The following is a 27,330-nucleotide window of genomic DNA, read 5'->3' as shown; positions in this document are numbered from 1 at the left end:
GCAGCATAATAGAGGTGGTGTGAGAATACAAGTAATTGAAAGATAGCAATGACGTACGATAGCAGTACTCAGTAAGGGTGAGCGTGGATGTGTGTGAAATCTTATCAGAGATATATTGCACCAGGATATCATCTTACGCTATGTGTGTGTATGCTCACCTATTTGTGCTTGCAGGATCGAGTATTGACTCTTGGAGCCCGCCTTTCTAGTGAGAGTGTGTGTGTGTGTGTGTGCGTGTGTGCGTGTGTGTGTGTGTGTGTGTGTGTGTGTGTGTGTGTGTGTGTGTGTGTGTGTGTGTGTGTGTGTGTGTGTGTGTGTGTGTGTGTGTGTGTGTGTGTACACAGCTTCACCCCTGTGGGTCAAGTTTGAACGCGTCACAGCGTGCAGGGCCGTCACACTAACCCTGAATTAACATGATGGGGATATATGCATTTTACCTGCCTCCCTAATCAGCAGATTCCTTGTTATCGCGTCGCAGTTAAAAACGCCAGTGAAACCTCTTAAAAACTCCGGCTGACGGAACTCCCCCTTTGGCACTTGCGTTCTCTTTGTGTCTCTACCTTCACCTGAGCGACGAAGGTTGTGTGGTGTTTCTGGTTGACGATAAGACAGGAGAATGCAGTGTGTGTGTGGGTTAAGGAGGGTGAGGGAGAGAGAAAGAGATGACGTGTGCCCCATCTCGCGTCTGTCTTGCCACTGCAGGTCTCGGCCAGTGGAGAGCGAGTGACAGAGGACTGCGCGCCATCTATTGAGCGCCAGCCTCAACTCCCTCCCTCCTCTGCGTTCTTTCCCCATAAGGTGAGCGTTCACACTCCATTATCAGGAATGTCGAGGATTGTCTTACTCAGTGAGAAAAGTACGGGATTTCCTCACCGAGTAACCCCTGGTGAGTTGCCTCGTACGTATTTTACGATGCCTCTCACTTTATGAATGGGCCAGGTTAGGCCCCTCCCACTCTGCGCACAGCTCCTGCGCATAGTGACGTCAGGGCGCCTGAGTTTAAATACAAGAGAACACGTGAGAGCTCAGTTGTAACTAGCCTATTCGTCCAGACAACATTGAGAGAATATATTTGAAGCCAAAGGCGCATAGCTTCTCTGTGATTTATATTTATTGTACAAGTGAGTGTTGAGTGAGAATATAGAAAATAAGCAAAATGAGTTCGTATGACGATATGTGCGTGTTAGCGGACTCGTCGCTGATTGCTCGTGTCTGTACCGTAACTCTCACTACCTCAACTAAGAGAAAGAAGCCCTTATGGAGAACTATCGGTAAGTAGTGATAGTAAACCTCCTATCGCCTGCGATAGGAGGGTTTGTGCATATATATAAACTGTGCCGTGTAGTTTTAAGCTTGTTAGAAGTTCTTGATGGAAGTACATAGCAGCAGACCTATAGAAATAGACATCTTACAGTGAACTCGTTTAACTATGTGTTTTTGAGTGCTTCCAGTTACGGATAAACAGTCAGTGGGTATTACCAGTTTAATGGTAGTTACATTGTGCACAGGAAATGTTTATTAATTGTAGTCTCGAAATGTTTATAGAATTGTATATTTCAGCCGTTGAATATAATTTGTTTTTGTTAATTTCAAGCTTATTTTTTGAGGGGGAGATATTAAAAAATACAAAAAAAACGTTTATAATTTGAGTAACAGAAAGGGTTTGTGGAGTTCCTGGAGTGACGTAATCCTGGGGTGAAGCAGCGCTGTCAAGGGCACATCAGCTGTGTTGTCAAGCAACGTTTGTGACGACACCTGCTCTTACGGAGTCTCGAAGCACAAACGTTTATTTTTCCGTCGCCCCTAAATCAACAACAAACGTTTTTTTTTATAGTGAATTTTATTTCATCAAGCTTAAACAAAACAATGTTTTGTCGATCAATTATCTCGTGTTACAAACGTTTGTTGATATTTTATCATTTGAAAGAGAGCAAACGTTTGTTTGCTAATATATTAGCACTGTTTTAAACATTTGTTGATGAACATAATGGTACGGTTTTAAACGTTGTTAATGAACATAATAGCACGGTTTTAAACGTTTCTTGATGAAGAGATTAGCACGGTTTTAAACGTTTCTTGATGAACGTATTAACACGGTTTTAAACGTTTGTTGATGAACAGATTAACACGGTTTGAAACGTTTGTTGATGGAAAAATGAGTATGGTTCTAAACATTGTTTTATATAGTAGTAGCATAACCAATTAATTGGTAACGAGTGGGAGTTTAGCGAGAACTGATTGGTCTACGCTTCTCTTAGACAATGCTATGCTAAATATTGACGTGACTGAGACTTGCGTAAGGCGTAAGAGAGTCGCGGAATGCGTCAGACTCCCTCTAATGCGTGTAAGGAAGGGAGAGCAGTAGGAGTGAGAGAAAATGGGAAGCCTGTTGCAGTAATGTACTCATCTTGTTGTTGCTGTATTCGCCTAGTACTTGTACTCGCCTAGTACTTGTACTCGCCTAGTAGCTTGCCGGGGTTGAGATTCGGCTCTCTAATGTGGTGCAGGAGGTCAATCAATCACCACGGTTTCATAGTCGCGACGAAACAGCTGTATCTATTTTTGGTACGAGAATTTGAGACCTGTGAGGGGGGGGGGGTCGGGAACGTTGAGAAGACATTGACGTGATTGGTTAATGTCGCTCTCAGGAACGTTTAATGGTTTGTTTACATAACGAAGTGAGGGTTGCTAAGGAAACGTTTGCAGGTGGTTAGTATAGATATATGTAATATAGGTTCAAGTATGTTTATTTGAGATAATAAAATACATCTCAAAGGGATAGAGTAGCTTAGGCTATTTTTACTTCCCCTCTATTAGCTAAAAAGTTTACCAACGTCTGTTAGTAGAATTTGAATGGACTCTGGGGGTGGGGAGTTTACAATTGCTTGACAGCCTATGAAAGCTGAAAGGGATATGTTGACCAAACCACACACTAGAAAGTGAAGGGACGACGACGTTTCGGTCCATCTTGGACCATTCTCAAGTCGATTGTGTGACAATCGACTTGAGAATGGTCCAGGACGGACCGAAACGTCGTCGTCCCTTCATTTTCTAGTGTGTAGTTTGGTCAACATATTTCAGCCACATTATTGTGACTCCTCGTCTGCACTGAAAGGGATAGAAAGGAATTAAGCTTATGAAAGATTAAGAGCAATGAACCTCTCACGAAAGGTATAAAGAAAGGAGAGAAAGCAAAGCCTAGTCATAAACAAGAACATAAAGTTGAAAATATATAGTGTTGAAATGATCCTGTGTGACATAGAACTCAAACAATGGAATTAAATTTAAATAATTTAGTTTCTTAAAAGGGATTAAGGCCGACATTAGTTCAATAATGCAATTGAAGATGAGAGTATTTGAAGTAGAAATGGGATAGACTGATAAGTAATTATAGAATTATTGAAGTGTAATAGGACAGTGGCTTCACTGTCTCGAGTAGATTGATTGATTGATGAAGATTAAGCCACCCAAGAGGTGGCACGGGCATGAATAGCCCGTAAGTGGTGGCCCTTTCGAGCCATTACCAGTATCAAAAGATGATACTGGAGATCTGTAGAGGCGCAACTGCACCCTGCGTGACGGGAGATGTCTCCCGGACCAAATGGTGACAAATGGTCTGTGTGTGTCTCGAGTACCTATCATGTTGAGTGGCTTCACAGGTAACCATACACATGTGTTTTATGTACATATGTCAAGTGGGAGAAATGGTGGTTGTGTAAAAAAAGTACATGCCTATTTGAGTTGTGTAAGAGAGTGAAGAATAGGTCTAAGTTTTTTTTTTCAAAAAGGTGAATAGAAGCGAGATTTAGGAGAGGAGCTCGGCTATGAAACGTTTTGCGGGGGAAGGGGGGGGGATAGGGGGATGGGGGGGGGGTGATTGGGGGGGGATAGGGGGATGGGGGGGGGGGAGTCTGCTGCCTGTCTCATTCTGCTGTAAGCTAATCTCAAGCGGTCTGCCGTCTTGTGTTTTAGTTGAGTTCACTTTAATAATACTGGAGCGTGCGTGGTTTTTTTCTTGTGTGTTTTTTTTCTGTTTTATAAGAGTATTATCTTACTTGTTTACCCGTGGAGAGTGTCGCTCTGTGTATCTTACATAACTTCCGTGAGGTTTGTGATAAAGAGAACCTCAGTACAATCTTTTATTCATTTCACTGGGTACAAGTTTTAGAACTGTCGGTATCAACTTTATTTTTTTTATTGTTTATAAACCCCAGCCTAAGGCCCCCCCCCCCTCTTGAGTGATTGTGTGGGGCACAGAACCACATGATCAGCGTTCACCTAGACATCGCCACATATATATATATATATATATATATGACAATGTCAGACCACGGAGGAAAAATGAAACAGGAAATTTCCTTAAGTACTTTCGTATATTAAATACATCTTCACCTTCTGAAGATGTATTTAATATACGAAAGTACTTAAGGAAATTTCGTGTTTCATTTTTCCTCCGTGGTCTGACATTGTCACATTCTTAATCACGTGTTTATTTTCGTGATATACACACATATATATATATATATATATATAATATACACACACACCTCTACCCCTATAACAGTTTCAACAACGTGTTGACGGCGGGCTGATCTCGGTCAATATCATGTTGCCTTATCTTGTCAAGACTGTGGTCGGCCAGTAAAATATAATGCAGAGATTATAAACAAACAAAAATATATTCTAACATACCCCTCCCCCCCCCACTGCACGTGGAAGAATTGGGGGTCAGTACCGTGGGTATGGGGGGGGGGGGTTGGATGGGTTAAAAGTGTGGGGGGGGGGGGGTGAGGGTTTGGTTAGGCCTAAGTACCTCTTCTACAGCACACACATGTTTCATCGTCCTGAGGGTAGAGAGCATTTTTGTTTTTTCAATCATTTCAACGCACAAAGCCATTACGACTATATAACACTTGGAAGGGATCAGGATAGGGATTTGGGATGGGGCAGGGTGGGGGGGGGGATTTGGGGGAATGGTGACCAACCACTTGTGGACGGTCGGGGATTGAACGCCGACCTGCATGAAGCGAGAGCGTCGCTCTACTGCAAGTGGTTGGACAGAGTGAAATAGGATGGCAATATATGGAAGGTCACACCCCCCTTTTATGTGTGAATTGCCATTATTGGTGCGTGGGTGGCCATGGGTGTGGACGCAGGCGCGTCGCGTCGCCATGATGGCAAGTGGCAGGCAGGTAAGGCAATTTAGAGGAGGCGTCCAGGTGTTGGTGTACCTCAGGTGTCCTCATCAGCCTCAGACACAAAATCATCAACAACTCATCCCCCCTTACACACAGAAATCACAATAGAGTGATGCATCAAATGAACAATTCCACAAGGGCCGTGACGAGGATTCGAACCAACGTCCGAGAGCATCCCAGACGCTGCCTTCATCGACTGAGCTACGACATGGTCATAGTTACCCATCCCCCCTCTCCGTCCCCCCCTCTTCTACATCATCCCAATCCTAACGCACCTTGCAAGCGACTGCAGGAAAGGGAGGGTTATAAACAGGCAATGTTTCACGTCGTAATATATACAAGTTTCAGGGGGATTGTGGACCTGAGACATTTTTGGGCGTCTGAAAGTCATAACGGTCGAAAGGTTGTGAGACCAGTACCGGTTTGGCTACGAGGAGGAGCAGGTGAAGCTCCCCAGTACAATTATCAACCTGCAAGGTGCCTCCACTAAGCTTTGTTTCACCTCCGATGAAATACCTTTTCCCCCCTCACTTCCTTACCCACACGCAAGCCTAGCCTCCCTCCAGAGCCCTCCTTGTGTTTACTGGATAATAAATATTATTAACCTGCATCAAAATTCTTGATTGGCAATAGCCAGCGTGGTGATTAGGTTCAGTGGATGAGGCTTTTTGCCCGCCCGCACTGTAGTATCCTCCTCGCCCATATATTTAACATTTTTACCCAAGGTGACCTGTTGGTGTTTTGCATGGTCAGTTGGCTGCGGGAGAGTAGCGTATGTGGAGGTTGTTGTTGGTGGTGTTGGTGTTGTTGGTGGTGATGGGGCTGGTGTTGGTGATGATGGGGCTGTTGTTGGTGGTGGTGGGGCTGTTGTTGGTGGTGTTGGTGTTGTTGTTGGTGATGGGGCTGTTGTTAGTGGTGGTGGGGCTGTTGTTGGTGATGATGGGGCTGTTGTTGGTGGTGGTGGGGCTGTTGTTGGTGGTGATGGGGCTGGTGTTGGTGATGATGGGGCTGTTGTTGGTGGTGTTGGTGTTGTTGTTGATGATGGGGCTGTTGTTAGTGGTGGTGGGGCTGTTGTTGGTGATGATGGGGCTGTTGTTGGTGATGGTGGGGCTGTTGTTGGTGGTGATGGGGCTGGTGTTGGTGATGATGGGGCTGTTGTTGGTGGTGGTGGGGCTGTTGTTGGTGGTGTTGGTGTTGTTGTTGGTGATGGGGCTGTTGTTAGTGGTGGTGGGGCTGTTGTTGGTGATGATGGGGCTGTTGTTGGTGGTGGTGGGGCTGTTGTTGGTGGTGTTGGTGGTGATGGGGCTGGTGTTGGTGATGATGGGGCTGTTGTTGGTGGTGTTGGTGTTGTTGTTGATGATGGGGCTGTTGTTAGTGGTGGTGGGGCTGTTGTTGGTGATGATGGGGCTGTTGTTGGTGATGGTGGGGCTGTTGTTGGTGGTGATGGGGCTGGTGTTGGTGATGATGGGGCTGTTGTTGGTGTTGTTGTTGATGATGGGGCTGTTGTTAGTGGTGGTGGGGCTGTTGTTGGTGATGATGGGGCTGGTGTTGGTGATGATGGGGCTGTTGTTGGTGTTGTTGATGATGGGGCTGTTGTTAGTGGTGGTGGGGCTGTTGTTGGTGATGATGGGGCTGTTGTTGGTGATGGTGGGGCTGTTGTTGGTGGTGTTGGTGTTGTTGTTGGTGATGATGGGGCTGTTAATGGGGCTGTTGTTGGTGGTGGTGGGGCTGGTGTTGATGTTGTTGGTGATGATGGGGCTGTTAGTGGGGCTGTTGTTGGTGGTGGTGGGGCTGTTGTTGGTGTTGTTGTTGGTGATGATGGGGCTGTTGTTGTTGTAGTTGGTGCTGTTGTTGCTGCTGTTGCTGTTGCTACTGTTGTTGCTGCTAGTGCCAATGCTGTGCCAAACAGTTTTCCATCTATATTGCTATATATTAGCTCCCAAAACTTTAGCGTAAATTGTATGTTGCAAACAGCACCAGAATGCACCTACACCAGTGTGCAAGACGGAGGCTTTCAACAAGCCTGCTAATCACCACCAACACATACACAAACTTATAATGACACTCTCATTATTGAGGGGGCAAGATCACCTATGAAATAATCTCAACAGGTATGAACGCTTTAATTGTCTGGATAGTTCGGTCGTTAAAACCCCAACCAATTTCCTCTCGCGGCCAATAATTCAATAACTGAACCGCTAATTTCAACCGTCCATCGCCCTAGGATTGACTCACCGGTGTCCCACCCTGGTGGAAAGTCTGTGAACTCGCAGTCGGAAATGCGAGTGTCATAAAGATTGTTTTTAGATGATGAGTTAAGCCGGATGACTCTTACAATGGTGACTTTAGCAGGGAGAGGGTTATAGGTGCTTGCCAGAGCTGTATGGGAAGGGTATGGGGTGTAGATGGGGCCCTGTGAGAGGGGAGGAGAGGGAGGAGAGGTTATATGAGGTATAGGAGAGGGAGGAGAGGCTATATGAGGTATAGGAGAGGGAGGAGAGGCTATATGAGGTATAGGAGAGGGAGGAGAGGCTATATGAGGTATAGGAGAGGCTATATGAGGTATAGGAGAGGGAGGAGAGGCTATATGAGGTATAGGAGAGGCTATATGAGGTATAGGAGAGGGAGGAGAGTCGGTATTAGCCGTGTGAGAGGGTAGGAGAGAGGAGGAGGGTCAACACATTTAGACAGATTATGTGGTTGGTTGTGTAAATTATATTTAGTGTTGCACGGAATGAAATCCTGGTGGTGGTGGTGGTGGTGGGGGGAGAAAGTCCCTTTTGCCAGTATTTCCTGTAGATGATTACATTTTTTGATGCTGTTGAATATATCATTGTACAGAGATGTGATGGTCACAACTCACAGCTACAGTGTCACTATATTCCTGTACAGGAAATTAAATAGTGCACTGATAATACAGATACTAATGCAATATATAAATATATAAAGTTAACGGACACTATCGCAGCCATGATTTGGGAGAGCAGGTTGAGAGGTGAGGGAGAGAGAGAGGGAGGGAGAGAGAAAGGGAGAGTGGTGTGACAGAAGGGGGGGGGGGAAGCGTGGGCTAAACAAAAGGGCATGAAAGGACGTTTGGCACATTACTGTTCTCAAAAGGCAGCAACGCCTAGCCACCAAGCGCGCCCCGCAGTCGGCTAGGATGCCGTCCATAGCCTATCCACCTTATTCTTTTGTCTTTTCCCCTCCCCTATCCCTGCCCCCCTATCTCTGATTCCCCCTAGGGGCTATATACTCTGCCTTACAAGGCACAAATACCGTCTACGGGCTCACCATAGCCCGTGCTACTTGGAACTTTTTGCTCCAAGTAGCGAATCTTAAACAACAAGGCCCAAAGCCTTCATCTTGTAGCATAAATCTATATATCCTGTAGCCTAGATCTATATAGGGTATATATATATATATATGTATATATATATATATATATATATATATATATATATATATATATATATATATATATTCTTGAAGGTTTCCATCCCTGTATAACGCGCCAGGGATAGTGTTCTTATGGATAGAATAACATACATTTCGGTGACGAGTAATGTAACACAATTGAAGAGGTTAGAGGTTTTTCAACAGTCCGTAAGTAAGGGGGTTTGGGGGATGGGTGGGTGGTGGGGGGGGGGGGGGTACATGTAAGCTGGGGTGGTTAGGGGTTATAGGGGGGGCTAGGAGGAGCAAGGGGGGGATGGGGAGAGGGGCAAGGGGTTCTCTCTGCTCTCTCTCTCTCTCTCCTTCCCCCCCCCCCCCCCCACCTCCTCCTCCTAGATAACTTACAACTTCTCTGAGTCATGTTTGTTGCTGTGTCGCCGCCCCCCCTATCCCCTCCCACTTCCATCCCCTCCCTCTCCCACCTATTCCTCTCCCACTTCTTGACATCCCATCCCCTCCTCCCCCTCCCATACGAACCCTCCCTTCCTGTACCCTCCCTGGTACCGTCAGGTGCTTGTAACTGTACCTTTCCCGGCGTTCGAACCCCTTAGGTGAACTAAGAAATGTTCATCATTCGAAAACTATCCTTATCCTAACCTACCAAGAGGACCCAAAACAGAAAACGGGACAGTAGTAGTATGTCATTTTCGTTAGCTTCTTCCATTAATTGCTAGTACGACAATATTTTTTTTTTTGGCCCTTGTGTAACGCCTACGAGCGAAAAGCGACGTTCTTTGAAGAGCGGACACGTTGAACAGGGTTGAGAATGGCTTGAACTATTGAACTATTTCATCCCTTTTGTGGGTATTTCTACCCCAATAAACTGATTTCAATTTCAATTTCGGGGAAAACTTTTCCGTTTAGCTTCACGATAATTAGTCTCTATCACATAGCTAACAGGAATATATTGTATATAGATATTGTATATAGGTCTATATTGTATATATATATAGACCTTAATATTCTATAACAGTTTGGTTAAGATGATTAAATGAATGTTTAGGATAGGGTATAAATTGTGTACTGTTTCGTATTAGGATAAAGAGGATTCCTTAATACTTCTGGATTAAAGCCTAAATTACAGGTTTTAGGCCTAAGTGTCGGTACAGTGTTGCCAGCGTTTATTATTCGTAATTACATTTTTCTTACATATGTATTCGTATGTTCTTATATGTGGTGAATTCACATATTTGTGCCCGTGGAGGTTGACTTGTAATTCATGGGCCCAGCATTTCAACCTTTTTAATCGATAATATCCTTTTGAGTCCGTGATTGAGCGCACGGTGTGTGTGTGTGTGTGTGTGTGTGTGTGTGTGTGTGTGTGTGTGTGTGTGTGTGTGTGTGTGTGTGTGTGTGTGCTCACCTAGTTGTACTCACCTAGTTGTGTTTGCGGGGGTTGAGCTCTGGCTCTTTGGTCCCGCCTCTCAACCGTCAATCAACAGGTGTACAGATTCCTGAGCCTATCGGGCTCTGTCATATCTACACTTGAAACTGTGTATGGAGTCAGCCTCCACCACATCACCCCCTAATGCATTCCATTTGTCAACCACTCTGACACTAAAAAAGTTCTTTCTAATATCTCTGTGGCTCATTTGGGCACTCAGTTTCCACCTGTGTCCCCTTGTGCGTGTTCCCCTTGTGTTAAATAGACTGTCTTTATCTACCCTATCAATCCCCTTCAGAATCTTGAATGTGGTGATCATGTCCCCCCTAACTCTTCTGTCTTCCAGCGAAGTGTGTGTGTGTGTGTGTGTGTGTGTGTGTGTGTGTGTGTGTGTGTGTGTGTGTGTGTGTGTGTGTGTGTGTGTGTGTGTGTGCTCACCTAGATGTGCTTGCGGGGGTTGAGCTCTGGCTCTTTGGTCCTGCCTCTCAATTGTCACTCAGCTGGTGTACAGATTCCTGAGCCTACTGGGCTCCATATGATTACGTCTATATAATGTGTGTGAGTGTGCGTATGTATGCCTGTGCGTGTGTTTGCGTGCGTCACAGGTAGTGGAAGTTGTATAGTCTCTCCAGACGCTTCCTAGAAACATAGAGATGACGCACCACAATCGCCCGTCACCTCTCACACACACACACTCACTCACGCACACGCACTCGTCAGACGGGCCGGAGCGCTTCTCCTGCTTCCTCTGGATCCCTTCCATATAACCAGCTTCTGGCTTCAGCTTCTGGATTTGACTCGTGAGTTGAACTAAGCTGGTGACGCAGCTGGTGGTGTAAAGGAGTAAGCTGGTGACGCAGCTGCTAGTGTAGAGGACTAAGCTGGTGACGCAGCTGGTGGTGTAGAGGACTAAGCTGGTGACGCAGCTGGTGGTGTAGAGGACTAAGCTGGTGACGCAGCTGCTAGTGTAGAGGACTAAGCTGGTGGAGCAGCTGGTGGTGTAGAGGACTAAGCTGGTGTAGCAGCTGCTAGTGTAGAGGACTAAGCTGGTGACGCAGCTGGTGGTGTAGAGGACTAAGCTGGTGGAGCAGCTGCTAGTGTAGAGGACTAAGCTGGTGACGCAGCTGGTGGTGTAGAGGACTAAGCTGGTGACGCAGCTGCTAGTGTAGAGGACTAAGCTGGTGGAGCAGCTGCTAGTGTAGAGGACTAAGCTGGTGACGCAGCTGCTAGTGTAGAGGACTAAGCTGGTGACGCAGCTGGTGGTGTAGAGGACTAAGCTGGTGGAGCAGCTGCTAGTGTAGAGGACTAAGCTGGTGACGCAGCTGCTTGTGTAGAGGACTAAGCTGGTGACGCAGCTGCTAGTGTAGAGGACTAAGCTGGTGACGCAGCTGGTGGTGTAGAGGACTAAGCTGGTGACGCAGCTGCTAGTGTAGAGGACTAAGCTGGTGACGCAGCTGCTTGTGTAGAGGACTAAGCTGGTGACGCAGCTGCTAGTGTAGAGGACTAAGCTGGTGACGCAGCTGCTAGTGTAGAGGACTAAGCTGGTGGAGCAGCTGGTGGTGTAGAGGACTAAGCTGGTGACGCAGCTGGTGGTGTAGAGGACTAAGCTGGTGACGCAGCTGCTAGTGTAGAGGACTAAGCTGGTGACGCAGCTGGTGGTGTAGAGGAGTAAGCTGGTGACGCAGCTGGTGGTGTAGAGGAGTAAGCTGGTACCAGGTACCAGGTCCCAGGTACCAGATACCAGGTACCAGGTAAGCTGGTGGTGGTGGTAGTGCAGAGAACGTAATTAAATGCAAAAATTCAAGTGAAAAAATTACAGCAATGCAGTTATACACCCAAGATGAATAATATTCCCGTTTGTATCTATTATGCAAGATGTGCATTCATCAGTATATCTAGGATGAGTATAGTTCTGTATACTCATCCTGAGTGTCCTCATTCATCAGTATATTTCTGTGGACATCAAACTATTCGTATATTCGTTTTTTTAAATTCTATGCGAGTCTTATATGTATGAAGTGTTACCTATAATGATCTATATGAGTAATTGTTACCTATAATATTCTATATGAGTAATTGTTAGCATTATAGCCAATTTCGAATGAAATGTGGACATGCTACCAAATATACCACTACACCATCACTAGTATGCCGCCCCTATAATCTCCACTATATCACAATCGACCACTACCATTATCACTGCAACCACCACCATTGCTACCACTACCACCACCACCACTACCACCACCACCATTGTCACCACTACCATCACCACCACTACCATCACTACCAATATTATCAATACCATCACCAATATAGCTACCACAACACGTCACCACTACCAGCCTACAACCATCACAACAACAACGACTTCATAACCACTATTTATTACTAATATCAGGCATCGTTTACTCCAATACAACCCTATTAAACCCTTAAACATATAACAAGCTAATTAACCCTTATAAAGCAAGATAAGATGCACACACACACACTTAAGAATATTGTCTTATTAACGTTACAATATTCTTTACAGATTGGACCCGGTGGTGCCTCCTCCTGCTAGTGTTGAGTCCCGTATCAGCCGTGCCAGTCAGAAGCAGAAGAACAGCTTATATCCTCGAAACAGCAGCAGCAGCAGCGGCGGCAGCAGCGGCGTCGGAAACCGTTCAGAATACCTTAGAGTGGGAGATCAGTCAGCTGGAGGAGTCGCTGGAGAGACCGCGTGTGAGCAGAAGCATGGACGACCAACCCGACGACGTGGCTAACAGCAGGAGTCGTCGTGAGACGGCGCATTGGTCGCAGCCTTGTACCAATCTTATGCACGACGCGACCAATACTCCTAACTCTTTGGCTAAACACATCCTCCAGGCCGTCTCAAGAGCTCTCAGCTACATGAATAACTTCAAAACGACTTATGTAAGTACATTTTAAAGTTTTGGCCCCGAGGGGCGAGTTTATTGGGTCACTCATCCTGTGAGTGGACACACCGCCATAGTGACAGTATTGGGCAGCGCCACTCATCCTGTGAGTGGATACACCGCCATAGTGACAGTATTGGGCAGCGCCACTCATGCTGTGAGTGGACACACCGCCATAGTGACAGTATTGGTCAGCGTCACTCATCCTGTGAGTGGACACACCGCCATATTGACAGTATTGGGCAGCGTCACTCATCCTGTGAGTGGTCACACCGCCATATTGACAGTATTGGTCAGCGTCACTCATCCTGTGAGTGGACACACCGCCATATTGACAGTACTGGGCAGCGTCACTCATCCTGTGAGTGGACACACCGCCATAGCAGCATGTACAACACTCCCCAATAGGAAGAAAACCCGCTGGGTTGTTCATCCTGTACATATGTATCTTATGGCTTCAGCCACCTGTCACTCAAAAGTCTCCCAGAAGGATTCGAACCCGGTCAGCCAGGGAGTCTCTATATGCCCATGGCACTCCAGTCCTCTAATCACTCAACCAATAGACTGTCATTCCCCACCCACCCACTCCCCGGCAACACGCGTGGCATTGACCACAGACATTCCATCAAATCCCTTCAGCATACTCGGGGCTGCGAATATGCTTGGGGGTATAATGGCATACATACACACGAGTGGTATATCTGGCACCCGAGACCTAATTAGCGAGCGCGTCCTCGTCATCCCCCTCCCCCCCCCTTCATCTGTCGAGTCACGCTAAATGACTGGTTGCCAAGGGTGGCTGGGATGATGTGTCAGGATGATGGGTGTGTGTCCTAGGATGATGGGTGTGTGTCCTAGGATGACTAGGATGATGGGTGTGTGTGCTAGGATGACTGGGATGATGGGTGTGTGTCCTAGGATGACTGGGAGGCTGGGTGTGTGTCCTAGGATGACTGGGATGATGGGTGTGTGTGTCCTAGGATGACTGGGAGGCTGGGTGTGTGTCCTAGGATGACTGGGAGGCTGGGTGTGTGTCCTAGGATGACTGGGAGGCTGGGTGTGTGTCCTAGGATGACTGGGATGATGGGTGTGTGTGTCCTAGGATGACTGGGAGGCTGGGTGTGTGTCCTAGGATGACTGGGAGGATGGGTGTGTGTGTCCTAGGATGACTGGGAGGCTGGGTGTGTGTCCTAGGATGACTGGGAGGCTGGGTGTGTGTCCTAGGATGACTGGGAGGCTGGGTGTGTGTCCTAGGATGACTGGGATGATGGGTGTGTGTGTCCTAGGATGACTGGGAGGCTGGGTGTGTGTCCTAGGATGACTGGGATGATGGGTGTGTGTGTCCTAGGATGACTGGGAGGATGGGTGTGTGTGCTAGGATGACTGGGATATTAGTTGAATTTAATATATAGATGGGATATTGTGGGGGGGGTGACAGCTGGGTACTGTAGAGGGGTGACAGCTGGGTACTGTAGAGGGGTGACAGCTGGGTACTGTAGAGGGGTGACAGCTGGCTACTGTAGAGGGGTGACAGCTGGGTACTGTAGAGGGGTGACAGCTGGGTACTGTAGAGGGGTGACAGCTGGGTATTGTAGAGGGGTGACAGCTGGGTACTGTAGAGGGGGGACAGCTGGGTACTGTAGAGGGGGGACAGCTGGGTACTGTAGAGGGGGGTGACAGCTGGCTACTATTTGGATGGAGAAGCCGATAGCTGGGGTACTATTGAGGGGGTTGAGGGGGGGGGTGAAAGGGTGACAGTTGGGTACTTTGTCGGAGTTCGACATAAGGTGTTCCGACGTGTGGCATCGACCGACGTCTCGGCTCGCTGAGATCATGCCTTAAATAATTTCCTGTCGATAAGATAACAAATGGGACGTTCTTCACATGCCGACACGATAGCCAACCCTCGCCCAGATAGATAGCAACAAGCCACGGTCTCCCCCCCTAGTTGGATAAGACAGCTGTTATATATATGTGTTATCCAGTAATTAGATAGCCTATTTCTCATTTCGGTTGCTGGGACCATGATCAAGGAAGCTTTGATTAGCTTGATTTGCAATTCTGTCACGAGAATGTCAACTCGTCTTCTGAGCAAGACCATTCCATCCAGCGGTCGACCCCAATGACACATCAATTTTATCATGCTGTTCATTCAAAATTGAACTTTTCTCAAGTATAAATTAATATTATGCACAAAATGCTAAAATATATAATATTTAGGCACTGGTTAGGTTAGGTGTTTAGGTTCTGTTGGCGATTATTTGTATTTGTAGTACGTGGGTGAAGCATTTACAGCGTTGTGGTTCGAACACAAGTCGTCAGTGAAGCACTTGTTCCGGAAGTGTTCGGACGTCATCAGTTGTGAGTCGTGTGTAAACCGTTTTTCATTCATAAACAGCTGGGGGTTGGTGGGTGGATGGAATGGTCATTGGATCTTTGTTTATGAGGACGGGCTGGAGAATGTTTAGAATTCCATTCACTTGGGCTCTAGGAGAATCGAACCGGGGATCCCCACGTGCGTGTAAAGACCGAAGCTCTATCGTGCTATTGAGTGACCTTAATAAGGAATCATCTTTTAATAATAATAATCTTGTTATTACTGTACATACAACGTGACAGGCACGCCTACATTCCCTTACGTGCTACACGTGGCAGCACGTACACACTGTGTGTGATTTAGGCAGAAAATGATTCTGACAGAGCTAAAAAAAAATTGGCAACAGAGATAAATACTCTTTTCTTTTCCAAACACATTTTTCCGTTCAGTTACTCCATATATCTGCCTATTGGACACCAGTCCGTCCTCCTGAGGTGTCCCCAACGTCAAGAAACTGACGTACTAAAGTGTCCCCTTATCCTAACCCACCAGAGGACCCAAAACAGAAAACGGGACAGTATGTTACTTTCGCCAACCGCTTTCATTATCTAGTACGACGATTTTTGGCCCTTATGTTGCGGTTACCTTGCGGTGGTTCCGGGTGTTCCCGCGGCCCGGTCTCTGACCAGGCCTCCTTAGGTAGAATATGAGTCAAAATGCCACACTCTATGAGGAGGAACCCAACCACTTGGGATGGACGGTAGAGCGACGGTCTCGCTTCATGCAGGTCGGGGTTCAATCCCCCGAGACTATCCACAAGTGGTTTGCCACTATTCCTTCCCTCCATCCCATCCCTAAGCCTTATCCTGACCCCTTCCCAGTGCTATATAGTCGTAATGGCTTGGCGCTTTCCCCTGAAAACTCTCCCCCCCCTCTATCAACAAGACGGGTTGATAGCTTGCCAGGCTTGCAATGCAGCTCTGACTGCAGCTCTGACTGCAGCTCCGACTGCAGCTCTGACTGCAGCTCTGACTGCAGCTCCGACTGCAGCTCTGACTGCAGCTCCGACTGCAGCTCCGACTGCAGCTCTGACTGCAGCTCTGACTGCAGCTCTGACTGCAGCTCTGACTGCAGCTCTGACTGCAGCTCCGACTGCAGCTCTGACTGCAGCTCTGACTGCAGCTCTGACTGCAGCTCTGACTGCAGCTCTGACTGCAGCTCTGACTGCAGCGTTCCCCTTAAAGAATGTTAATGATTCTAATATTTTCCTTGGGGGTTTTAAGGCTGGGAAAAAAAGCATACACTTGAGACTTAAAGACGTCTCTGGCGAGGTGATCTCCTTCTTAAGTCTTGCTTGACCCAATTATCTCCCCGGCGCCCCACCTCCTTCCCCCTCCCAACCATGACCTGCCAAGATGCATGTTCTCGCTAAGACGTCGGCGGGTTTAGCCGTCCGTCATGCCCATCCTTCTCTGTCGCCTTATATATATATGTATATATATATATATATATATATATATATATATATATATATATATATATATATATGTATATATATATACGGACAAATCTCCTACACACGCAACCTCTCCTGTGCTGTTGTTTAGCTTCTAGGAACAAAATGTTCCAAGTAGCACGGGCTATGGTGAGCCCGTAGTGACCTGGCCCAGGAGCGGAGCTGTAACTGCTCTCTCTCTCTCCTGTGCGGTGTGGTGTTCTCAACGTTGTATGACCGTTGGCAACTCCCGTGCATGGAAATATGTATATATATACACCAGGGGGGCGTGCGCTTACCAATGGGGGCGTGCGCGCACGTACGTTGGTGGTGTGGCGTGGTGGTCATTCACCCTGGCGGTAATGGCCTCCGGGTTCACTCTTAATTAGCGAAAAGGCGAAACGCCCGTATGCTCCAACTTGTCCTCTTGCGAAGAACGTCGCTTTTCCTTCGTAGGCGTTACCTAAGCCCGCCAAAAAAATCGTCATGCTAGAACATGGAAGCGGCTGGTGAAAGTGACGGACTGTCCCGTTTTCTGTTGTGGGTCCTCTTGGTAGGTTAGGATAAGGGGGAGCGCTTTAAATCGACCGTTTAGACTTGGGCCATTTGCACTTTCGTAAAGTAGTAATTATACCCTGAGCCTTGTTTCGTTAATCACCTAACAAGCACACAAAAGAATGAATAAATGCGGAGTATATCAGATTTTTATTTAAAGGAACAGACAACTGTTGGTTGGATTTTGTAATTGCAGCATCTTAATTACGTCATCAGGGCGTCGTTGTTACGTCATCATCTGGCCAACCAATCAACAAGCAGAGCCTCGGGAGTAGGCGGAGCCTAGTCGGCGTCTGGCCGAGGATGTAAACATTGTATCACTGTCTGCCAATGTGGGTGCTCACCTGGAGCCCCAGAGGACGAGAACGGAGCTCCCCCTTCGTTCTCGCCTCCGCGAGAACGAAGAGTCGAACTCTAGCTCATTAGGAGCGTCCCCGGCTCTGAGAAGAGCGCGGAAGCCTCACGCTCAGCAGTGGCTTATTAAGCTCATTGGTGGCATAATATAAACACACAGGTTTATACATACCTGACTAGTGTCGCTGGGCTTGTCAAGGTCCCGGCTTGTGGCTTGGAGGCTGTGGCAGCATCAATCTGCTCACATCTCGACAGACAGCATCCGAAGCTGTAAATGCGACGCGTCACAAAGCTATATACCAACAAATGTCAAATTTTGCTTTCCATAAAGTCTCCATTTTTATGCTTTCTGTCGAATTATTCTTCGTTATTGTATCAAATAAAGTCCAATAAATCCTCCCGAGTGGTGAATAGGTATCGTGGGTAAATTAGGGTAATCGTTCGGTTTATCGTGTGTTCGGATACGCGTCCGAAATTTCCTGGAGCTTCCGGTGTTCGAAGGGAATCCGTGAGTGTGACGTCACGCCTTCACTGGCGGATGCGACGCCGCTGTAAGCGATAACCGGCCCTCGGGCGTCCGGCTACAGGGCCGTGAATTGCCTTGACGTGTGGGGGTGAGGTTAGGGGGGGGAAATGAGTCACGTGACCGCGAAGCCAGGGATGCCTTTGTGATTCCGAGAAACGGTGGGGAAGAACCGGGAATCGAGTCGTGTGTGATGGGGTCGACGGGTGTGTGATGGGGTTGACGGGTGTGGGAAAGAGGTGTGGAGGAGGCAACATCATGTCTGGGTGAGAAAATGAGGTGAAATGAGTACACTCACAGCCCTGGTGGTGAGGTTATGGGAGGTTTTGGGTGTAGTAACAGGTGGCTCGCGCGCTAGGCTTGTTGTTCTTCTTGGTTCTCCCGGGAAAAATAGTGTTAGACTCGTTTGTTTTGTCGCGTCCACTGCGTAGAGATTTGATTTTTTTTTTACTCAAAGGGGCTTTTTTGGGATTGTTTTTTAGCTAGCATTTGAGCCGTGGCTGGTGAGGGGTGGTGCTGCTTAGTTAACGGGAAGAGGCAAACAAGTGGTGAGGGTTCCCCCCTGCACTAGACGCCAGAGGGATGGGGAGGAGGGAGGGGGGGGGGGGACTTTCAACCCGGCACCCCCCTACTCCCGACATTCTTGCCCCCAATACATCACTGGACAACGTATTTGTCCTGTGCGCTGTTCATCCAGCTTCTCTAGTCCATAATTCTACCTCCTGACCTCTTCCTGCTCCCCTCCCCAACCCCCCCAACCCCCAACTCTCCCTCATTCCTCCTCCTCCCTCTCCAACAGGTGACCCATCCCCCCCCCCCTGTCACCTCCCGCGGCTTTCGTCTGTGGTGATGTGGGTTGATCTTGTCACGGTCCACTCGCCTCTCTGTTCGGGAATCCCGGCTTGAAGGTAAGCCTGGAGTCCGCTCTGATTCACCTCTCGTGTCTCGTCTGGTGGCTTGCCTTCTCTCCTCTTTCCCCTCCTCTTTCCCCTCCTCTTCCCTGGCTTGCGTCGATTCAACCTTTAAACGAGTCTGACATCAAGAGAGAGAGGAAAAGGTTTAACGTCCTTCCGCATCAGGATGTTCCCCACTTATACTAGTAGTATACTAGTAGTATACTAGTAGTATACTAGTAGTATAATAGTAGTATACTACTAGTATACTAGTAGTATACTAGTAGTATACTAGTAGTATAATAGTAGTATACTAGTAGTATACTAGTAGTATACTAGTAGTATACTAGTAGTATACTAGTATACTCGACAGGGAAGAAATACCCTCGCGACTGTTGATTTCTACTTGACCCAGTAAACTGTGCCGGGCTGCGTCCTGCAGGAAGCCTTCTGTGTCTCAGCACTCGCGGCCGCAGCTGTATGCCACTCCGGAGTGGCGTTCCTCACCTGGGGTCGCGGGCGTGCGTCCTAGGGCTGACCTCGGCGCTGGGACGCACGCCCACGCCCCCAGCGTGGGCGTGGATCTTGCGAGTGGCATATTGGGCGTATGACGGACAGTCACAGCTCTGCTACCGGAAGCAGCCCACAGAGGCGGGGGGAATTTCCGAGTCGCGGATTGCATCAGTGGCCCCTGGTTCCCTCCCTCCCACCACACCACACCAGGGCGGCCTCTCACGCCCTAACTAATCCTCACATTATTGCATCCCCACAACCCCCCATTCCCCCCCCCACTACCCCCCCTCTCTCTCCCCCCTCCTCCTTCTCCCCCCCCCCCCAACACACACCTGACCCTCGCCAAAATGTAAACCTGTACACGCTTTAATTATGGGCTCACCTTAGCCCGTGCTACATGGACATTTCGTTCTGAATAGCTAAATCTAAAACAACAACAAATCGCCCGTTTTTACGGGCTATTCATGCCCGTGCCAGATAATAGTTTACTTTCAAAGGAACCAAAGATTAAGCCACCCTCTTGGGTGGCTTAATCTTTATCAGTCAATCAATCGCCCGTTTTCGTCTGTTCTTTTCGTGTTCAAACCCTCTTCTAAAACTGGGCATTATATACCAACCTGCTCTGGCACAAGACAGCACATATATGACTTATTGCTTATAGTCACTATTTCACTTATAAATAAGTACATATGTGACATATTCCAAGCCTTATTTTTTTCAAGGCACTAACTTTTTCTCTCAGTGGTTGAGACCATATTAGTTTACTATACCATTTGGGTTCTAATGGTGGTAGTGGTAGTGGTGAAGGTGACAATAGTGGTGGTGGTGAGTGGTGGTAGTGGCAGTGATAGTAGTGGAGGTGACAACAGTGGTAGTAGTGGTGACAACAGTGGTAGTGGAGGTGACAACAGTGGTAGTAGTGGTGACAACAGTGGTAGTGGAGGTGACGATCTACTGGAGACGGATGCGATAACGCCGTGACTGTCTGGGACAGAGAGAGAGAGGGGGGGGGGGGAGGGAGACGCCGTTATTGGCGCACACAACACGCTTAGAATGTGTAAAGTATTTGCGATAAGATACCGGGGAGATCTTAGAGCAGGCAAGGAAGATTCCTGGGGGGCCTCGTAGGGACGTACACCGCCTCGCGTGCAAGATGCAAGCAATTGCTGCCAGCGACGCCAAGGTTGCGTACTGGCCAATTATTACTTACTGATATCTTGTGAATGGTATTAGGCGACTGTTTATTTTGAATATCACAAGAATTTCAGGTTTTTTGGACATAGTTACATAGAATTTGTTGACCAGACCACACACTAGAAATTGAAGAGACGACGACGTTTCGGTCCGTCCTGGACCATTCTCACAATCGACTTGAGAATGGTCCAGGACGGACCGAAACGTCGTCGTCTCTTCAATTTCTAGTGTGTGGTCTGGTCAACATACTTCAGCCACGTTATTGTGACTCATCGCCTGCATAGAATTTGTTATTGTTAAGTCTCATTATCTCTATAACAAGATGTAGAACACTTTTATCTCGGTAAGAGAACAAGTGGCGGAGTTGTCAGTCAGCAACTAAAGCACTGGAACTTAAGTGCAACATAAATAGTAAGCATCAAGACCGATGTTGTAAATGATTTACAGCGCGTGTTAGAACAATGGAAACATTGGTACCAGTGATCAATATGCTGGAGCAGTTAGTCTGTTTGACTAACTAATGTTTGTCTGACATCTCAAGCCCCGCTCCTGTGCCAGGTAAGTCCACTACGGGCTCACCATAGCCCGTGCTACTTGGAACTTTTTGTTCCTAGTAGGGAATCTTAAACAACTGATATTTCATTAATAATTTTCCACTATTGCTTTGAGCAAAGAAGCCTGGGGCCATGAGGGTATTAATAGAGACTGTGTATTAGAATCATTAACACAAAGGAAGAGTTAAAACTTCCCACTTACAAGTCAACATATATTTTGTTGACATTGAAGACACAAAGGTTCCCGACTTCTCCAACACTGAACACACACGAAGTGTTAGAAAGTCTAATTAAAGTCAGCTGGATCTCTGAGAGCGACTCGAACCCGCGATCAAGGCACTCGCAGCCGCTCATCTAACCACTGTAGACACCCTGACTTGGTGGAGAGTCGAGTACAATACTCAACTTTACATCACTTGGGCGGAGGTTCTGGCCCACGTGAAGGTTCTATTCGGGTTTATCATTTATATATAATATAATATATATATATATATATATATATATATATATATATATATATATATATATATATATATTTATATATATATATATATATATATTTATATATATATATATATATATATATATATATATATATATATATATATATATATATATATATATATATATATATTTATATAAAATATGGGCAGTACAAAATGTGGACCTGACTATATGAAATTATATATGCCACTGAATGGGCCCATAAACACAAAACAATAAAATATATTCATTGTCTACGGGATTTTATCTCCCAGAGTGAAAAGAAAGTGTGTGTGTGTTCACGCACTAGAATACTTAAGTTTACCACGGAACAAAAAAACTTTCGCCTTAAACAGAAAATTGCTAAAAGTCAACAACCGACTAGATATTGTATAATGTTAGTCGCGTTGTTCAAATTATTTAACGCGTTCTTGCTGACAAATACGACGTTAATTAGCGAGCATTGCGGTAGAGTGGGTGACACCTGGGATTCTTATCTGATAGTGAGAGCTCGCAGCTATGTCAGTGCGGTATGGGGGTGTGTGAGGACCTTGGCCTCTGATGGGTGGGTGGAGGTATTATGTGGCCGCCCGCGAGAGTCGTGACTGTTTGGTCGCCATATGGCATAAATGGCAGCCTCCAGGACCTCCCTCCACACACACACACACACGCAGACACACACACACACACACACGCAGACACACACACACACACACACACGCAGACACACACGCACACACACACACACACACACACACACACACACGCACACACACACACACACACACACACACACACACACACACACACACACACACGCACACGCACACGCACACACACGGGGCGCTCGGCAGGATCGTGGGTGGCTGGCTGCTTGCTCTGCCACCAGATGAGTTTATGGGAGAGTTTGTGGTTTGTGCATTAGAGTGGTTGTGTGGTAATGAGAGGAGTCGTCAGCGGGTTTGGTAATACGACAGTTTTGGCCCAGATGGCCTCTTTGTGGTCATATTTATTTACGTATTGGAGCTCGACTTAGGCTGATCCTGCTTGGCGTTCTTCGTATTATAGTGAGATGGAGCCTAGTACTCCTCTGCAAGATGTGAGGACTCGAGTACAGAGTGAGCAAAAAGAGGGTATATATAGTGCTAGAGTGAGGCCCTCAGGCTCTAGTGCAAGGGTGAGGCTTGGGTGGCCAGCGTGCCGCCCATCTGCTGCTCACGCCCACTCACGCCCGCATACGCCCCCAGGCACACACACACACACACACTTCTTTTTCAACACAAGTTTTTCTACCACAAGTGCTTCTCTCGACGATTGCAACTTTGTGTGTGCGGGCACTTGTACTAAAGTTGCTGGTGGTTGTCTGGGGGTTTATATGTTCTCTTCTTAACTGGTATTTCACGTGCTGGCGATGAGTCACAATAACGAGGCTGACGTATATTGACCAGACCACACGCTAGAAGGTGAAGGGACGACGACGTTTCGGTCCGTCCTGGACCATTCTCAAGTCGATTGTGGTATTTCACATCGTCGTTTCTCGTTCTTCTTGTGAGGTCTTATAAGGTATATTATGAAGAATGGTTCCTCATTCTTCAGAGCTTTTCCTTTTCCCTCTTGACATTTTTCCTCTATTTTCCTTGTGATTAAGTAATTTGATTCAGGCGGAGGAAGGTATACTGCCCGCTGCTGTCTTCCGATAATAAGATTTGAAAATTTGGTCGTATCGCGTGTCTCCAGATAAACTTTTTCCCATCGGTGTGTAAAACTGAAAAAGGCAAATGAGTTTATGAACTAATCTTCTGTTTGCACAGTGCAAACATAGAAGTCCCCCCTCAGGTTATGCCCGCTCCTCTATTATGCATTATTATAAGGAAAGCATAAATCCAAATTAACTTGCATGTTTTCCTTAAACAAGAATTTTGTTATTTAAATAGGAATATAGATAAGTACAGTATGATTATAGTTAATAACAATGTTTATCACATTTACATACAAGACTGTAGCAAAACTAATTCCCATTTTCTTCTTCAACAGGCGCAGCAGCTGGGCATGGATTGGGCCAGCGTGCTGGACAACTACACTTCCAATCAGTCTATTCCATTCCTCAAGGCAGTGTCTCAACCACTGGTGAACGACTTCAACTCGCATTTGCAGAACGCTTACGAAGTGATGCAGCGCCTGGCGGTGGGCATCGAACAGGTGACTCTGGACCAGGCGCTTTACCAGAGCACCTTCTTGCTGGAGTTCCGCACCATAGAGACTCATATTGTGAAAATCTTGTGTGAGTTACACTACGCCATGGTGCACCAGGAGCTGACGCCCTCCGTGGCCGTCACGAAGGAGATTATGGGCATAGAATACCGCGATCTGGAAGGCGAGTCTGCCAGAACGATGCGAGACACCATCATCGTCCGTGACTACGACCAAGCCCTTACGAGTTTGAGAGACATGTTCGTAGAGTTTGAGTAGCTATGAGCCCCCCTCTTCCTCAGATCAAGTCTACTATTATTACTCCCTCTTTCTCAAGCTCCGCGAGCATTGTATTGTATTGATTAACGACCTCAAGGAAATGCTTAAATATTCAGGCACCTCAACCAATGGCAGCGTGTGGACACGACGCCATCCCCAGTGATAGTTTTCACCTCTTGTTTTTTTTTTTTTTTTAAACTGATTGCGAGTTCTTCAATCCATAAATACACTAATCCTTTATCCATAAACAACAATAAATCGATTATAAATCGTGTTTGTTAATTTGGTAACGTGCTGTCAGCCCCGGGTGAAGTCTGGAGCTGTCAGCTCAGAACAGGGCCCTCGAAGCCTTCTGTAAAGGATTAGACTGGTAGCAGATACTATGTGAGATTTCTTGACTAAACCACACACTAGAAAGTGAAGGGACGACGACGTTTCGGTCCGTCCTGGATCATTCTCACATTCGACTTGAGAATGGTCCAGGACGGACCGTAACGTCGTCGTCCCCTCACTTTCTAGTGTGATTTGGTCAACATTTCAGCCACGTTATTGTGACTCCTCGTCTGCCTATGTGAGATTAGCAAGTCACCTTAAGCTAAATCCCCCATAAAGTAAATCCACATGAACCGTCAGGTATCGCTTGTGATTGTAGACATTGAAATATTACAGAGTAATATTAATTTTGTTTTTTAAGGATCTTGCAGTCATTAGTGTACTTATTTTGTAGGTTACAATTAGACAAAACTGTGATATATTTATTCCTTAACTTATAGTATTTATTTTTTAATTTACTATTTTGTATTTGAGCAGTTTGTTCCTATGATATTAGTGCTTGCTCAAGTATTGCCATTACTCAAACGTGTCCTTGTTTCACTGCTGTCGTGTAATTGTTCTTTGTTTGCTTACCTTGTTGTTGTTATTTGTTTACTGTGAGCTTGTACTGATTTAGCCTCTGGTACTCAGGTTGGTGTAAGGGCGAGCACCTTCCCTGGTGAACGTGACTCATGGAACATGATCACATGACTTAGATTTTGACTGAAAGTGAGTCCCCCCTTCCCCCCTCCCTGTGATGAGGGAGACTCTAGGGGAAAATAACAAGACAAGTATTTGAATGAAAGTGAGTCCCCCACCCCCCCCCCCTCCCCGTGAGGGTGACTGGGGGGGGGGTTAACATGATCACAAAGACATATTTATGTTAGATTAAGTGACGAGAGTCCCAGTGTACCTCTTGGAGGGAGAAAATGGCGGTAATCAACACAACTGTCAATTATTGTGTGTCTTCTGCGTCTCCTTATTCTCATATTAGATTCTCACGACTGGTTTTGTAAGACTGACAGGATTGAAGTGCATGAAGCCTAGTGGAAGAATGGTCTAAACACCCCTCCCTTAAAAATTAATAGAAACAACGAGCATCGTCTTTTTTAATGAATAAATTGGAGTTCTAATTTTAAATCATGATAAAAACCATTATATATAATATATACAATTCAAAATGAAGTATGTGTACCCATTTATTGAGCATGTTTTATATCTCTAAATGTGCAAGTTTGGTGTATAATATCTTGCATTACATTTACAACTTAGCTTTTCAACAATCAAAACCACACACACACACACATATATATATATATATACAGTATATGTTCTGTGTTCCAAACTCTCAAAAATCAGTGTTTGTGAACTCTAAATATAGAATAACAATCGCAAATTATATATATATATATATATATATATATATATATATATATATATATATATATATATATATATATATATATATATATATTAAATTTGAAATGGTTTTTATAATCTTTGGACTACATGATAAATTTCCATCGTGTTCATTTTTGGCATTTTAAGAATTTACAAGATATAGTTAATATATCTATTGATTTTAATACTGCTTAGCTTCACAAGATATGGCTACTATATTTTGTTAACTGGAAGCTTTCACAAGACATGATTACTTAGTATATTTGCTGAGAAATGTGAAGGTTTAACAAGATATAATCACTATGTCTCTTTGAATTGAACAAGGCTGTTATGAAACTTCATGCCGGCGTTAAATATGTTCAATGATGCCCCCTCTGTGTAACAATTACAAACAGTGGACTCCTTTGTAACTCTGGGAAATATCACAAATATAGAGACCACAGAACTTGCAAACTTTTAAAAGTATAAGAAGACATCTATCCCATTTTCTTTATCTCTTTCCTTTGAGTCTATCATTACCTTTCTGTTCCAGCGCCCCATCATCCCCCCCCCCCCTTTTCCTTCTCACCCCTCCCTCCCAGGATGATGAGGGAAAGGGGGGGGGGGGTTCTCTCCTCCCACTCCCAAATCCCGCCCCTCCCTAGTATTATCCCCCCCTCACCCCCGCCCCCCACCCCCCCCCTCCTGTTTTTCCCATCCGATATTTGTTTTGTTTCCAGCACAGTGTTTGCTTTCACACCCTGTTTGCTGTTCACTTTTTTTGTCTCACTTCCTATGTTCGCTATCCTCCCTACTTTTTTATTTAGGGGGGGGGACTTTTTTTATATATGTTTACGACTGTCCAAATGTTTGATTTAACTTCAAACTACATAATTGAAACCATCTTGAATATGTTAGATGATAGTTTCCCATTTCCATTATACGTCTGTCTTTCTCACTCCTTCATACTTCTCATATCTTTCACATATAGCTTACTAAATAACTTTCCAATCATCCCTTCCCTTCCCCCATCACCTTCCATTCCTCATCATGCTGGGAACGGACACCACAATCATCATGAGATTGACAATCAATCTCTCTCATCATCCATCTCTCTCTATAGGAGTCCGCTGTGTCCCTTATTCTTAAAAAAAAAAATGGAAAAAAAGGTGATGATATGAACTATGTGAAACCATTAAAAGACTCGTCAGTAGAGCCGCAGCTTAGGTCTTCTGTTGTAGATTTTTATACCTATTTATTGTTTGTATATTTTAAATAAATTAAATGTCCATATATATACCGTTTTTCACTGATCCGTGACACCCCCTTGAC

The 27,330-nt window shown here is 46.0% G+C and overlaps 1 protein-coding gene across 1 annotated transcript; it reads left to right on the top strand.

Annotated features, from left to right (window-relative positions):
* Positions 1 to 1,015: 1,015 nt before the first annotated feature.
* Positions 1,016 to 27,293, top strand: LOC123758682 (uncharacterized). The gene is made up of 3 exons (XM_045743221.2): positions 1,016 to 1,271; positions 12,572 to 12,954; positions 23,872 to 27,293. The coding sequence occupies exons 1-3, from the start codon at positions 1,157 to 1,159 to the stop codon at positions 24,304 to 24,306; spliced, it is 933 nt and encodes a 310-aa protein (XP_045599177.1). The 5' UTR covers positions 1,016 to 1,156; the 3' UTR covers positions 24,307 to 27,293.
* Positions 27,294 to 27,330: the final 37 nt, after the last annotated feature.

The sequence above is a fragment of the Procambarus clarkii genome, chromosome 31, assembly GCF_040958095.1.
Source record: "Procambarus clarkii isolate CNS0578487 chromosome 31, FALCON_Pclarkii_2.0, whole genome shotgun sequence".
Classification (NCBI taxonomy): Eukaryota; Metazoa; Arthropoda; class Malacostraca; order Decapoda; family Cambaridae; genus Procambarus; species Procambarus clarkii.
Note: the sequence above shows the minus strand (reverse complement) of the source record. Positions and strands in the feature narration are given on the sequence as shown.

Coding starts and splice junctions, on each gene's coding strand:
- LOC123758682 (XM_045743221.2), top strand. CDS start 1,157: ATGAGTTCGTATGACGATATGTGCGTGTTAGCGGACTCGTCGCTGATT. Junction 1,272..12,571: donor GCCCTTATGGAGAACTATCG/GTAAGTAGTGAT, acceptor TATTCTTTACAG/ATTGGACCCGGTGGTGCCTC. Junction 12,955..23,871: donor ATAACTTCAAAACGACTTAT/GTAAGTACATTT, acceptor CTTCTTCAACAG/GCGCAGCAGCTGGGCATGGA.